Genomic DNA, 15,555 nt, shown 5'->3' with positions numbered 1-15,555 from the left:
TACATGAATCACTTTCCTAATCTGTACCTCAGTTTCCTAGGCAGTTTAGATGGTGCAGTGGATAGAGCACTGGCCCTGGAGTCAGGAGGACCTGAGTTCAAATCCAGTCTTGGACAGTGACTAGCTGTGTGACCCTGGGAAAGTCATTTAACCCTGTTTGCTTCAGTTCCTGAATTCACATCCAGCCTCAGACAGTTACTTGGGCAAGTTACTTCACCCTGTTTGCCTCAGCTATCTCATCTGTAAAATGAGCTGGAAAAGGAAATGGCAAACCACTGAGTATCTTTGCCAAGAAAACCCCAAATGGGGTCATAGAGAGTTGGACATGACTGAAACAGTTCAATAACAACAACAACCTTGGTTTCCTCATCTAAAAAATGCAGAGGGTAGGACAGATGCTCTCCAAGGTCTATTCCAATTTAAAATCCTGGTCTCCTATTTTGTATTCCCCCAAAAGAACAGAGGGTCTTAAACATTTAGGGAATGGGTGTTGAGACTTCTAATTTCATTGTTCTTGGGAATTTCTGGTGTGGAAACTCCTTCCACTGAGTCAGATCGCAGACTGGCAACTTGTCTCTAACATATAGTCTTAGAGACCTGTCTAGGAGCTAAGTGGTTTGCCCATGATTCCATAGATATTAAGTGGCAGTGGCAGGACTTGAACCCAGGTTTTCCCATCTCTCTGTCCATTAAACCACACTACTCTCTTTGAAAAGAGTCCAATGGAATTTTCTGACTGTTGAGGAATAGCTTCTGGCTACAGGCACCTTCTGAGAAATGTCTCTTCTGGAGATGGTGGTCAGGCCCATGGAATGTGATGAAGAAACGACATAAACATTCCATGGGTGGACGGACATTGGAGCGGTGCTAAGCCAATGTGGCTGATAGTTTGTTATCCCGATCTTCTCCTGGAGTTCGTTGCTAGGTCAGGAGCCAAGCAGAAAGCTGTGATTTCACCCATTCCCTTGGGTGCAGAGCTACTTACCACTTTTCCCTTACCCCCTTTCAGTTCATTACTCATTTCTAGCCATTCCTTTGGGTCCTGGGGTGAGTGGCTACTTTGGGATAATGGGCCAAAAGCTCTCAGCTGCTGGGATGTCTTTCTTTGCTCTTTTGGAAGTTAAAAGGCACGCTAATGTAATTTGGAGTAAAGGGATACTAATGTAATTAGAGAGCTTGAAGAAATTCAAATCCAATATAATAATTAGACTCCTCTGCTATTCTGTGGCTCATGGGTAGATCTGGAATCCCTTGAAAAGCTCAGAAATGACTATGCTTTTCATACCACTCCCAGCCGCACCCCAATATGTTCCAACTTTAAGTCAGAAGATATCCATTGAAATTCCAGCTGTTTCAACAGCTGGCTCCATGGCCTTTCTGAGCCTCAGTATTCTTACCTGTGAGATGGGGTTAATATACTCCATTCCTCACAAAGTGAGGAAAGCATTCTCCAAACTCTTATTGAAAAAGAAGAAAGGCTCTCTCTTTCCTACTAATTTCCTGTGTGACCTTGGGCAAGTGACCTTCACTGGAGGTATTCTGGTGGGGGGGCGGTTTACAGGTTGGGTTAGATAAGCTGTGAGCATCTGGAAATCTATGATGTAGGTGACATTCAAGGTCCCTTTAGACTCTCAGGGTCTGTGGGTGTCTGTCCTCAGGTCCCTTTCAGCTCCGACACGCCGGGCTTGGTGTTCAAACCTTCTGTATTTCAGGTTCCTTGCAGCTGTAACAGTCTGTGAACAGCCGCTCTGTTTTTAAAAAATGAGTCCCAGAAGGGTGAAGTGCTATGCATAAGGATCATATGCAGAAGAAGGATGGGTCCCTGAAAGCAGAAGCCATAAATTAGAGTGTCCGAATCCCCATTTAACTCAGGAAAGCATGTCGCATCTCCAAGCTGTCTGTCCGTTTGGTGCATATAGCCTCATACATTTGCTGAGTTGTGTGCTCTGGAGGGAGGGGGAGCAGATCCCTCCTCCTGAAATGCACAGATACCAATTTCACAGAAACACCAAGTACCGTCTTGTCCCCTGGCCTCTATCCCTTGGTCCTGCTGAGGGCTTCTGCGCAGACAGAGCTAGGAATGGGGAGCAGGTTGCGGTCAGCCTCTGGATCGTGGCGCATGGGTGATTTCATCTCAGCTGAAGCTGTAATCTTGGCTGAGCTGCAGCATGAAAATCATTTAAACAGAGCAGAGCAGTGGATATGTACCATGTTCCTATAACTGACAGTTAGTTGGACAGTGTGCCTGTGCACGACCCCCTACCTGCTTTGTGGAAAACAGCTAAGCAAATAAGCCATTCGTTCATTCATTTAATAGACATGAACTAAGTCCTTCCTACATCAAAGCCATTTTATTGAGGGGGGGCGGGGAATACAAAGAAAAATAAAACATATAAGAGCCTGGCCCTCTTCAGCCTCATGTTCATGAGAAATATGACAAATGCACAGTGAATTAGAACACAAGGCAGAATATGAAAGGTAGGATGAGAGAGGAGCAGAGTTCATCTAGAATATAGAAAGATCACTTCCTTTTAAAGGAATCTAGGAAGACTTCCTGGAGAAGTCAAAGCTCAATGGATCAGTAGAGATTAAAGAAGCAGATTGAGAGCAAAGTGTTCTTGGCAAAGAACAAGAAAACAAGGGGTGAAAAAAGTGATTGTCAAGGAAACTTTCTGATTGGAGGATGGGGGAAGACAGTCAGGGCATAATGAGACTGCATGCAATCTTTATTTAGGGAACTCTCAAAGAATAGGATGCCTTGACTTTCAGTTTCTGGGAAGACACATAGACAGCAGAGAGTAATTAAGATATGTGTTAAGTAAAAAATTTTGATATTTAAAGGGACTGAAAAGTACAGACTGTTCTGTAGAATTCCCAAAGTAGCTGCTTCAGAATAAGAATAGCCAACAGGGGGGCAGCTAGGTGATGCAGTGGATAGAGCACGGGCCCTGGATTCAGGAGTACCTGAGTTCAAATCTGGCCTCAGACACTTAACACTTACTAGCTGTGTGACCCTGGGAAAGTCACTTAACTCCAATTGCCTCACTTTAAAAAAAAAAAAGGAATAGCCAACAGGATCTTCAAATCCTGAGCAGGGGTTCCTAATGAACTCTTCTCAGGCTTCAGAAAGCTAGATTAAGTTAAGCAGTCACAGTTAACAATCTAGAGAAAGAGATAAATAAGTTGTGCCCAATCGGTTTAGTTTCCTTTAAATCTTATTTCATATCCTAGCTCTTTTTTTTTAAAAGAAGAGAGAAATTACTTATAAATACTAGTCATTATTGTAATGATCACATGTCATTTAGGTGGTGCAGTGGATACTGCTGGACTTGGAGAAAGGAAGAACGTGTTTAAATCCAGCCCAGACACTTACTAGTTGTGTGACTCTTGGCAAGTGTCTCTTAACCTCTGTTTACTTCATCTGTAAAGTGAAAGGAACAATAGTATCTACCTCCCAGGCTTGTTGTAAGGATCAAATGAGACAATATTTGTAAAGGGCTCTGTAAACTTTAAGGTGCTGTACAAATTCTAACTGTTATTATTATGCTATTAAAGTAGAGTTATCATGAAATTATAAAAATTTTAGATTTGTAAGCAATGTTAGAGATTAGTTAATCCAACACCAACATAAATCACTAATTCTGTCTTTAATATCACCAACAAGTAGTCTTCAATTCTTCACTTCCTACTCAGAATAATAGAAAATCACTAATAAATATAAAACAATTCACATAAGTACAGCCCATTCCATCATTTTATTGTTTCAGAAATGTTTCTTCTCTGAGCCAAAATCTGCCTACCTGTAAATTCTATCTACCGATCCTAGTTCTACTAATGAGATCCCAATGGGACACGTTTATGTCAGTTCTCTTTCATGAAAACAATTCAGATAATAAATTGATCATTGATTCATTGATTGCTATTTTTGTTTTGTTTTGGTTTTTTTGCGGGGCAATGGGGGTTAAGTGACTTGCCCAGGGGTCACCCAGCTAGTAAGTGTCAAGTGTCTGAGCCGGATCTTGATACTCAGGTACTCCTGAATCCAGGGCCAGTGCTTTATTCCACTACCGCCACCTAGCTGCCCCATTGATCGCTATTTGAATAAAGCAGTGTCCCCCTAAGTCTGCTCTTCTCTAGCTTAGGTATCCTCAGTTCCTCTTACTGGTATAGGAGCTAGCATCTTTTCATTCTCTTAATCATCTGCCTCTAGACTTGTGTCAGGATCATCAATGCCCCCTCAAATGTGCAAAACTGGGAAAAAAATACTCTAGCTGTGACGTGAACAGGGCAAATAGTATAGGACTATCCCCTCCTTGCTCTGCACCTTATGCTTCTATGGAGACATGCTAGGATTACATTAGCTTTTCTGGCTTTCTTCATCACACCCCTGACTCATATCTAGAGTTTCCAATTTATAAGAACCTTTAGTCTTTTCACATAAAACGACTTCTTGGACACTGCCTCACTCTGACTCCCTCCTTTATGAGGTTTGTTTGTGTGGTTTTTTTCATCCCAAGTGCAAGGTTTTCACACCAATCCCTATTAAATTCTAACTTGTCAGCTTTTACTCATCTCCTTTTGGACCCTGAGTCTGTGATCCCATCTCATTCATCAAAATCGCTTTTGTTTTCAGTTTGGGGTCATCCAGCATTTCATCGACACTTCATCCAAGTCATGGATAAAAAATGTTCAACAGGTAGAAGAAGTTACGGGCCAAATGCTGGGACGGTCATCCCCGGCAACCTCCCTCTAGGCCGATATTGACCTGTTCTGTGTAGGACTTTTTTAATGAAAAAAGTTTATCTTTTAAGACCAGATCTGTGATTTCACTATTGAGGAAACTCTTTCCATCAATGCAGATTGGCATGTGCTCTGCAGTTTCTAGGTTTAGAGGAAGAGACCTGCCCACCTTGCTGAGAAAGTAGGTGCCCTGTTTAGGGTCACAAAGCCTCTCAAACCATCTTGACTTTGAGGCTGGCTCCCTGTCCACTATGCCACAATGCCTCTCACATTAGAGAGATTTTATAGAAATGAACACTGTGTTATTTGGTTGTAAATATCAGGTTTTTAAGCTTTCAAGCTTCCCAAAGACTTTTGACCCACGCTATATGCATTTGGCATAGCGAATAAAAATGGGAGCTTGGAGTTACTAAGACCCGAAGTCAGATCTTGCCTCAGACCTTAATAGTGTGTGACTCTGGGTGAATTTTTTAACCACTTTTGAGCCTCAGTTTCCTCATCTGTAAATGGAATGAACATAGTGCCCACCACATGGGGTTGTTGTGAGGATCAAACAGGATAATATATGTAAGAACTTTGTAAACCTTAAAGTACAATATAATGCTATCTAATATTACTGTTGTTCCTATTAATTAGGGATAGGGAATGGATCTATGATTTTATTGATAAGGTCAGGAAAGCTCCCACTTGTCATATTTGTTGTTGAGTATTTCAGTCACATCCAAGACTTCATGACCCCATTTGGGGGTTTTCTTGGCAAAGTTACTGGAGTAGTTTACCATTCCTTCTCCTACTTATTTAACAAATGAGGAAACTGAGGCAAATGGGGTTAAGTGACTTGACCAGGGTCAGCACAGCTAGTAAGTAACTGAGTCCAGATATGAACTAAGGAAGATGAAACTTCCAAACTCCAGAGCTGGCACTCTGCACTGTGGTGCCACCTAGCTGCCCTGTTATAATTATACTTCTATGTGGTTTAGCTACATATATTGCAAAGAGTGTTGGATTTGAAATCAGAAGAACTGAGTTTCAACCTCACCTTTGCACTTAGAGCCCATGAGTTTTTGGGGCAAGTACTTGTGCTCTGAAGTCCTTAATTCCTCCTTTGTACAGTGGGGTTTGACTAGACAATATCTAGGTTCTCCATCAGACTGTGGGCTCTCTCAGAGCAGGGGCTGTCTTTTGCCTTCTCGGTGTCCTCAGAGCCTGACACAATGTCAGGCACATGGAATGGATTGCCTGCCTGCCCAAGATGACTCCTGAAGAGTTGGGCTCAGAGTGGGAGGGAGCACACCCATGATAAATGAGTAAATTCCCTCTGGTACTTTCCACAGACGGCTTGGTGGACTGCATGGACCTGATTGCTGCTTACAGCCCCTAGTGTCACATCAACGCTCTGTGCCTGGGTTCACCCGACCCTGTGGACATCATCCAGGAGGACGCAGGGCCCCTGTCTCCTCACAGAATCTGCGCTCATTCTATGATCGCATCAAGTTCCTGGTGGGAAAGGACAGTACCCACGTCGTGCAGGAGAGAATCCCTTCGACGGAGGGTAAGTGTCTGTGTTGCTTGTACTTAACAAGACGCTTTTCTTGCCATGATCTGTGAGGAAGGGAATGCAAGAATTATCAGGCCATTTGCACATGGGAAAAACTGAGGCTCATAGCAGGGTAGTTACTTGACCATGGTGATGGCTAGTAAATGACAGAGCTGGGATATAACTGCAGGCCTCCTAGTTTCAAGTCCTGTGCTTGTATTACCACATTATCCTACCTCAGTCATCACAGGGAGACCCCAGGGGAGAGGATTCAAATAACAGCAATGGCTAAAACCATAGAACCTTTCTGTAGAAAACAGATTAGGAGGTACTCCAGTTATTAACAACCAAGTATTGTTGCTACCTCCATTAAAATAGAAGTACTCCAATTATTAATAACCAAGGTTGTTACTACCTAGAAAGAAGGCAAGGACTCTCATTTTTGGAAAGAACTTTAAAGATCATTTAGTCTAATCTTCTCTCCCTCCGTCTGCCCTTCTCTTCCTGTCCCACCCTCCCCCAAACTCCTCTTGCAGTGGTCCTTTATATAACTTTCCTAACAAAAGGTCTTCCAACCTTTGTTCAAACACCTCCTTCGATGGGCATCTCATTATCCCCCTACCAAGCATCCATTTCTGCTGTTGGACAGCCTCTGATTGTTGAAAGATCTTCCTTAGATTGAGCTGAAATATGCTTCCCTGTACTTGTGCCACTGGTCCCTAGTTCTGTTGCTGGAGCTACACAGAATAATTGTCAAAGTGACTGCTGAAATATCTAGCCACTTGAAACTCTCTCGTCATATCCTGGCGCTTGGTTTCTTAATAGAGTTTAACGGGCCAAATAACAGCTTGACTCTGCTCTGGCAGCTCTTGGAGAGACAGACAGACAAATTATGAAGTAGAAAGAACACAGAACTGTGTATCCCTGTGAAACAGATGAGGAAGTCAAGAGCAAGAGAGCCTCCATTGTTGTTGTTATTCAGTCATTTTTCAGTCACATCTGACTCTTTCGTGACCCTATTTGGGGGTTTCTTGGCAAAGACCCTAGAGTAGTTTGCTTTTTTTTTTCTCTAGCTCATTTTACAGATAAGGAACAGAGGCAAACAGTTCTAAGTGACTTGCCCAGGGTCACACAGCGAGTAAGTGTCTGAGTTGGGTTTGAACTCAGGTCTTCCTGACTCCAGGCCTGGCACTCTATTCCCTGCACCACCTAGCTGCCTCTACAATGTAATCTTGCTCTTTTCCTCCTCTGTAAAATAAATGCTTTGACCTTGATGCCCACCAAGGTCAAATCTTGCTCTAACTTTTAGTGTTGCTAAGAGCCTCATTTCCAAGGTTCCTTCTCCCTCTCAAGTCCTGTTTCCCTGTGTCCTAACATAAAATCCCTTATAAGACTGGCAAATGGTGGTTCTGTAATTCTCTAAACAGTTGATAGGCTTAGAATCTGCCTGCTTAGCCCTTGGGACAGTATCATCAGGAGCATAATCATGGCTTTCCCTTTCACGTGCTTAGAGCTAACTTTTCTAGGTGTATAGTTCATTTAATAGTCTTATCCTTCTCAAAATGTGATGCGCTTTTAGACTATTTTGGGCACCATCATGAGCTATTTATTTTTGCCCTGCTCTGTTCACTGATCTGACAAGAAGCCTTCAACAGGGTTTCTACTTAGAGTCAAAGCCATTTGATAATAAAAACACATCTAGCAATGGAAGCATGGAGTGCCTTATTGAGTATCATTTGCTGTGACCATCTGTTCAGTAGAATCCCATGGCTGTTATTAAGAATAACTATCTAGTCCTCCTGACTATAAAGGATGAGGTGTGATGATGAAGCCATGAGACATTCAGATAAACATACCAGAAATTAGACGTCCAAATTAGGGGGTGCCACCTCAAAGGACTCCCTAGTCTGAATTAGGAATTCTCAGCCTTTTTGTGTGCTATGGCAATCAGTCTGGCAAAGCCTATGGATCCCCTCTCAGAAATAATGCTTTTAAACCAAATGAAATACATAGGATGATGAAAGAAGCCAATCACATTGAAATAGACTTCTCAGAATTTTCTAATTAAATTCAGGGACCCCCAGCTAGAACCCTGGATAAATTAGTATTTGACAGTCACAAATTATTTTTGACTCAAAATGATATTGACTGAACAATCTCACTCAGTTATTAACCATACTAGCTTCCAAATACCTTTTGACCTTTTCAAAAAAAAAAAAATCAACATGCCTTCATAGGGGAAAATTTTCTTCAGAGGAAAAGGGAAAGAGAACATTCTGGTGTCACTGGCTGTGGACCTCCAAAAAGGGTCCTGGCCTCAGGGAAAGGGAAAGTAAGGAAGAAGACTCTGTCTGAAGCAATGCCCCTTAGGCCACTCAATGTATTCTAAACTAATTCCCTTTGTTCATCTGAGCCTGAGCTGTTACCCTCCTATGCCAGCTTTGGTAATGCAAGCAAGGCAATCCCATGTGAACAACTTCTCTAGGCAAGAGATGCCAAAAAGAAGAGATAGGAGCAGATCAAGAAAGGTACTGGGAAGATCCCAGCTCACATGGAGGGCATCATTCTCTGTGCAGACCTTTCCTTTTCTTTGATTCACTGCTATTCAGACCTTCCTTCAGCCGACTGTCCAATGGTAAGGCTAAGCTTCAGAAATTAGAGATACCATTATATAAGCCACTACAATAAAAGAGAACTATCATTATTATTGTTGTTGTTGCTATTATTATCATTTTAAATAATGAAGACATTGATTATATAATGTAGGAAAATTTGTAGGAGGTATTCTTAGATTGGGGGTGTGAAATTAAAATTGGATATAAGATCATAAAGCTCCCCTACTTAACCTTTCCCTTAAATTATCTCCAAGACTAGTAAATGGAAAGAAGCTTCTGGTTTTCTAGATAGAGCCTTTATTGTATGGTAGTCACAAGGTGATGTTGATTAGAAGGATAGGAAAGTAGAAATACAATACAAATCGTTTTAAGTCTAGGCTTAGTCTATAATTCTGTATAAAACTCACCAAAAACCAAGGCCACCTTTGGGAGAGAGACCGAGTCAAGCACGTTGCTGTTAACCGAGAGCCGGGCTGAGTCAAACTCCAGTCCGCGTCTGCCTGTGCAGCGCAGCCAGGAGACCAGCGGAGCAGGAAAAAGCCCTCACTTCCGTTCTCTCCTTGCCTTTTAAGCTCGCACCCCGGAAGTCAGAAGTCGAGTGCTCAGCAGGCAATGCTGTGGTCTCCTCCCAAAAGGGTGGTCCTAAAAAAAACCAAAAAACTGGCATCTCTCCATTATCTAACCGACTGTTTAAAACTTTTTACCACAGGGGCAGCTAGGGAAGGTATATTCAGCTGATATTGGTGGTATAGTGGATAGAGTGCTGGGCTAGAGTAAGGAACTCTTCATCTTCCTTAGTTCAACACATACTAACTGTATGACCCTGGGTAAGTCACTTAACTCTATTTGCCTCAGTTTTGTCATCTGTAAAATGAGTTGGAGAAGGAATGGCAAACCATTCCAGTACCCTCGCCAAGAAAACCCCAAAAGAGGTCATGAATAGTCAGACACGACTGAAAATGACTAACAACAAAATTTTTGGAAAATGGGTACAGGAGTTTCTGATGCCAAGCATACATAGCTCTAATGAGGGAAAAGGGGGAGATTGTCTGAAGATGTAGATGGATATGCACATAGAACTGATGATCAACCTAACTTTTAGTATAGAGGAAGCAAAGGTGGGAAATGGCAAATGCATACAATAAGATGGCATGGTTGTATAAGAATAGCATCTTAATTAGGTGATGCTCTTTGTTAAAATTCAGCAATCACTTTCTAAGCATCTATTACGTGTGAAGACCCTGTGTTCAGTGCCAGGGATATGTGATAGGGCATATGGGATATGTAGCTGCCTCTAAAATTTGTTTGAGCCCCATTTGTCTGAGGGCATGCAAGGTTAATAGGAAAGCTATGACATATACAAGTAGAATCATCCTTTGCTTTTATGGACCATGCAATTTAATATGTTTCTGTTATCTGCCTTGCCCCTTGAAGACAAAATATCTTATTTATCTACAGTTATGCCTTCCACATCACAACTTTCCCCATCATGGTTTAGGTATGTTGCGGGTCAGCATAAGAAATTAAACGGGAATTTGGGGAGAGTTTTGCCAGAGCTGCAGACAACATGTGAAGGCCAGCAGACGACATGGAAAAAGTTGAGAAACTCAGAAATGCATAAAATATATGTATAGTATTATATAATATCAATATATGTTATCTTTTAATACCAAAATAATTCAGAATTCTCTGTGGTATGAAGGGAGGGCCAAAAAATCTGACACAGAATTTTTCAGATTATGGGGGATGCCGTTCCCCTAACACCCACTAGTGTGGAATGGATAACTATTTCTTTTGTGTTTTTTGTATTATATGAGAAGCAACATAGTATAATGGTTAGACAGCTGGCTTTGGAACCAGGAGGGCCTGGGTTTGAGTCTTGCCCCGATACATACTGGGCGTACGGTCCTTGGCAAGCCACTGAAATCCTCAGTGCTGTGGGCATCTCTCTCAGACTATAAATTGCGATGGAAATGTGTTTCCTCATCTAGGACATCCCTACACTGAAGGAATCACAAGTCCAATCCCTGTCTCTTTCTTTTTTCCTCATCAGTCAGCACAATACTTTACATGTAATAGACATTTAATAAATGGTTGAAGCAGTTGGGTTAACTTAGCAAAAAAGAAAGCATTTATTATATGTGAGCTCTTGGCATCAGCTGAGGAGATTCAGAATTTTTTAAAGTGACATAGTCTCTTTTTTCCTCAACAGTCAGATCAAGACTTTACATGAAATAGCAATAGAATAAAGATGTACACATTTTCTATATGTCAAGTCAGAGGCATATTTTTTAAATAATATTTTATTAATTTTTTACATACTCTTCTCAATAATCTCCACTCATCCTCCACCCCCAGTAAACCCCCTCCCTTGTAAATCAAAACAAATCAAAATGCTAGCCATGAATCATTCCACACTTGAAGTCTGTGACCTCTTTCCTGAGAGGTAGGATGTGTATTCAGTATCAGTTCTCCAGGTCAGGATGGTCACTGCATGAATCAGAGTTGGATGTCTTTCAGTACCATGGTCATTGTGTTAAATTGTTCTCTCTCTCTCCCCTGCTTGCATCACTCTGTTAGCGCACAACAGGTTTTATTTCTCTGAATTCTTCATATTGGTTGTTTTGGTAGAATGTCATTAACAAATGAGTGATTATGAAAGAATATAGAGCAGATAAGATCCCTTAAACACAGAACATCAAATGTTGGGGATGCAGAAGAATATAGAGGATCATTTAGATTAAACTCATTTAGTTAAACCTAAACAGCAGGCACTGAGAGGAAACTGAGGCCCAGAGATAGGAAGTGACTTTTCTGGAGTTACACAATGAGTTATAGGGGAACAGGACCAGAAGGAGTACAATACATAGCCTTCTTCCCCAACAAACAGAACCTAATTGGCTTCTTTCTCCCCACCCCCTTCCTTGATGACAAGCTCCCAGCTGTTACTTAAAAGTGTAATTCTACCCAAAGGCCTTCCAGGATTGTATGCCCTTTACTAAATTGGAGCTATAAATAATAAACATGCCAGGAAATTTTTGGTTGCTAGTCATTTGCTGTTCACTTTGTGGTGTCTGAAACATTGTTTTGGCTGGTTCCTCGTTTGTTCTGATCCAACCAGTGCTCTCATTCTGCAAGCCTGAAAGCGATTGTGAGCCCCAGGGCCGAGGCCGAATTTCCCAGTACATCTTGTACAACACTGAGCAGGCTGTCAGAGCTCAACAAATAATAATATAATCTATGGTGCATGTTTACATTTGCCACATTCAATATTATGCACCGCTGCCTGTGCAGCCAAAGCTCCGACAGGCAGCAAGACACCCATCAAGGGAGGAAGGAAAACAGCTCGCACTCGGGGAACATTGATAAAACTGTAACCCTGCTTAGAATTCCTTTCCACATCAACAAAAACCTGCTCAAACCCAAAAGCTGAGAGAGAAGGAAAATAGGAGGAAAAAAACAGCCTTATATGTCAGTCCCCGTCTCTGGGCCTCAGTTCTCTGTCTATAAGATTAGAGAGCTGAAACTAAGTATCTTTAAGGGGCCCTAACATTCTGTTTCTGTGTTCTAATGTTCTGTCTGATGGTGTCTTCCAGTTCCATCATTCTACAAACCAGCTAGCCTCTGACCTGGAGTCAGGACAGACCTGATTTTAGATCCTGCCTCAGATATCTTCTGCTAGTATGACCATGGACAAGAAGTCACTTAAACCCTGCTTGCCTCAGTTTCCTTATCTGTAAAATAGGAAAATAATAGCACCTGCCTTTCAGGTTGGTGTGAGGATAAAACAAGATAATATTTGTCGAGTGTTTATAAACTTTAAAGCCATGTAGTAGTAGTAGCAGCAGCGTAGTTGCAGTAGTAGCTGTTGTAGTAGTGGTAGTAGTAACAGTAGTAGTAGTAGCCGCAGCAGCAACAGTGGTAGTAGTGGTTTGTTGTTATAGTAGTAGTAGTTATAGTAGCAGCAACAGCAGTAGTAGTATTTATTGTAGTAGCAATTGTAGTAGCAGCAGCAGTAGTATGTTTCTAACAGTTTGTGTTCTATCTTCTGATATTCAGTTCTCTAAGGTAAATTTTTACCCTTGGAAAGTCTGATGAAGCCTGTGGACCCCTTCTCAAAATAATTATTTTTAAATAGCTGAAGAAAATGCTATAATTTCGGGGGGAGGCTAGTCCTTTTTTGCATCCAAGTTCATTGATCCCCTGAAACCTGCCCCATTGATCCCTTGAAGGCTGTGGAGACCAGGTTAAGAACCCCAGCTCTAAGGTGTCCTCCAGCTTGAAAACTCTTTGTTTGTAAACTTTCTGGGTTCCAAGAGCAGGGGGGTCCATTCTAGCTTTCAAGGCTCCTCAAGGCTATCCAGCTGCCAAGAACTGCATCTGTACGTATGGTATCGTGAATATTGGTCTTTATAAGAGATAGCCCATTTTCAGCCTGCTCTGGGAATTGTGGGCTAAGCTTGATTTTTCATAAATATTTGTAGCAGTAAAACCTTTCACCAAGTCTATATTTGTTAGTTGTTGTTTTTTTTCCTCAAAGACATAAAGTTGGGAGAAATCAAACAGCTCCCAGTTTAACTGCTCTAATGGGAAGTGAAGTTATTAGGGACTTGTCTTCTGAGAAAAGACATTATGGAGGGGAAAAGATCTTGGGGGCTTTTCTGATAACTATCTGAGCTGAGGGAGCGGAGGACCAACCTCTGCCTCTTGAGCCAGAGACAGTTAGAAGCAAGGACCTCGTTAGCCAGGAATTGGAATCTGATGACAGGTCTCCACAGAGCAGAGCTCATGGTAAGCAGGGAAGTTAGTTATACATGGATCTGACATCGTGTCCATGTATTAACCAGTCTCTCCGAGGGCTGATGAAGCCCTGGGTTGTTTCGGCTCTCTCCGTGCAGTAAATTTGTGACTTCTCTTGGAGAAGCCGTTCATTTCATAGGCACCAACCAGCCCCTGGGTGAAATCCAGAGATTCACTGGGCCCAGGGAGGGCCAGACAAACTGGTGCAGTTGTATTCACCTGTAGCTGTACTCCAGCAGCACTCCGGCATCTAACGAGGATCTGGGCCTCCTTTTGCATGCAGAATTGGTCCTTGGTGTATTAACTGAGGAAAGGAGAAGCCTGAAGGAACCCAGGATCACTACTAGCGTGAAGGCAGCTTAGGAGAGTGAAGAGTCCTGGATCATGGAGTCAAAAAACCTGCCTCATTCTCCTAATCTGTAAAACAGGATAATAATAACACCTGCCTTTCAGGTTGATGCAAGGATAAAACAAGATACTATTTGTCAGTTACTAGTGGCAGAACTTGGTGAACCTCCCTGGCTTCAGTTTTCTTCTCTGCAAATAAAAGGGTTAAATTAAATGTGACCCAGAATCCCTTCTGGTTCTAAATCCCATGATACTGTGAAGTATCAGGAGAAGAGAGAAGGAACTGTATGGCCCCGGTGGTTAGAGCTATGACTAATTTGGGTCACTGAACAATTTTAAGTATAGTTTAGGGGAGTGGACAGAGAGCCAGCTTTGAATCAAGAAGACTTTGGGTTTGTCCTGCCCTCTGACAAAACTGGCCAATGACCCTGAGTAACTCACTTTACTTCTTTGTATCTCAGTTTCTTCATCTGTAAAATGGGGGAGAGGGTGGACTAGGTGGTTCCCTGAGATCCCTTTCACCCCCGGCCCTATGGACCTCTCTAGGGTATGGTCGTTTCTTGAAGACGTTTAAGATTCAGAGCAAGTGCTACTCTGTGTTGGTAGAGGATGCTTCCTCGTTGTAACTTCTCTTATACTAGTGAAATCACAAACCTGATGCAAAAGAAGTATGTGTCTGTGTGTCTGTGTGTCTATGAACAACCCTTTTCTCAGTTTTCTTAGTGATGGAGAATGTGCAAAATTTAGATAAGACAAGATCACTCCCCTCCTGGTACTTATTGTCTAATACACACACACACACACACACACACACACACACTTAATTATAATTCTCAGTGATAGGTAATAAGTATATTATTAGAGAGGTGTAAAATCACGTGCTCTGGGAATTATAAGAGAAATTTTATATTGACATGGAAGAGCTGGAGGAGGGCTTTCCTGGAGGAGGTGCTTTGAATTGGGCCTTAAAAGACTGAGTAGTAATTCAACAAGTAAAGATGGAGAGGATGGTCCCCAAACTCACAGTTAGAAAGGGTCCTCCAGGATCATCTAGTCCAAGCTGTATCCAAAATTAGAAGTTCCTGGGACAACATTCCTAACAATTGCAATGCAGTCATCATAGCAAGCTAGAACCCACTGCCTCCCAGAGGCAGCCAATTCTACTTGGAGACAACTGTGATTGCTAGGAGGTTTTGCCTTACCTTGAGCTGATATCTTCCCCTCTAGAAATGTTATCATTTGCTTCTAGTTCTGGCCCCAGGGACCATTCAAAATAAGTCTAATTTCTTTTCATCATTTCAAATACTTGCATACAACAATAATCTACACACACATACGCACACACACATCCGTACCTTACTCACAATACGCCTTGCCTTCTGTGAGTTGAATGTCCCCATTTATTTCAGCCAGCCCTCATCTAGTGTTGCTTCCAGTTGTCTTACATCATAGTTACATTTCTGTTGACACACTCAATTTTGTCAATGCCTTTCCTAAAATGTGGCTCCCGAGACT

General features: G+C 42.1%; 1 protein-coding gene across 1 annotated transcript in view; it reads left to right on the top strand.

The window, feature by feature from the left end:
* TENM4 (teneurin transmembrane protein 4) overlaps positions 1-15,555 on the top strand; it is a 1,214,428-nt gene that overhangs the window by 1,071,283 nt on the left and 127,590 nt on the right. The window contains 3 exon segments of the mRNA XM_043992715.1: positions 6,075-6,178; positions 6,181-6,265; positions 6,268-6,292. Coding sequence (XP_043848650.1) covers positions 6,075-6,178; positions 6,181-6,265; positions 6,268-6,292 — 214 coding nt within the window.

The sequence above is a fragment of the Dromiciops gliroides genome, chromosome 3 (genome assembly GCF_019393635.1).
Source record: "Dromiciops gliroides isolate mDroGli1 chromosome 3, mDroGli1.pri, whole genome shotgun sequence".
Taxonomy (NCBI): Eukaryota; Metazoa; Chordata; class Mammalia; order Microbiotheria; family Microbiotheriidae; genus Dromiciops; species Dromiciops gliroides.
Note: the sequence above shows the minus strand (reverse complement) of the source record. Positions and strands in the feature narration are given on the sequence as shown.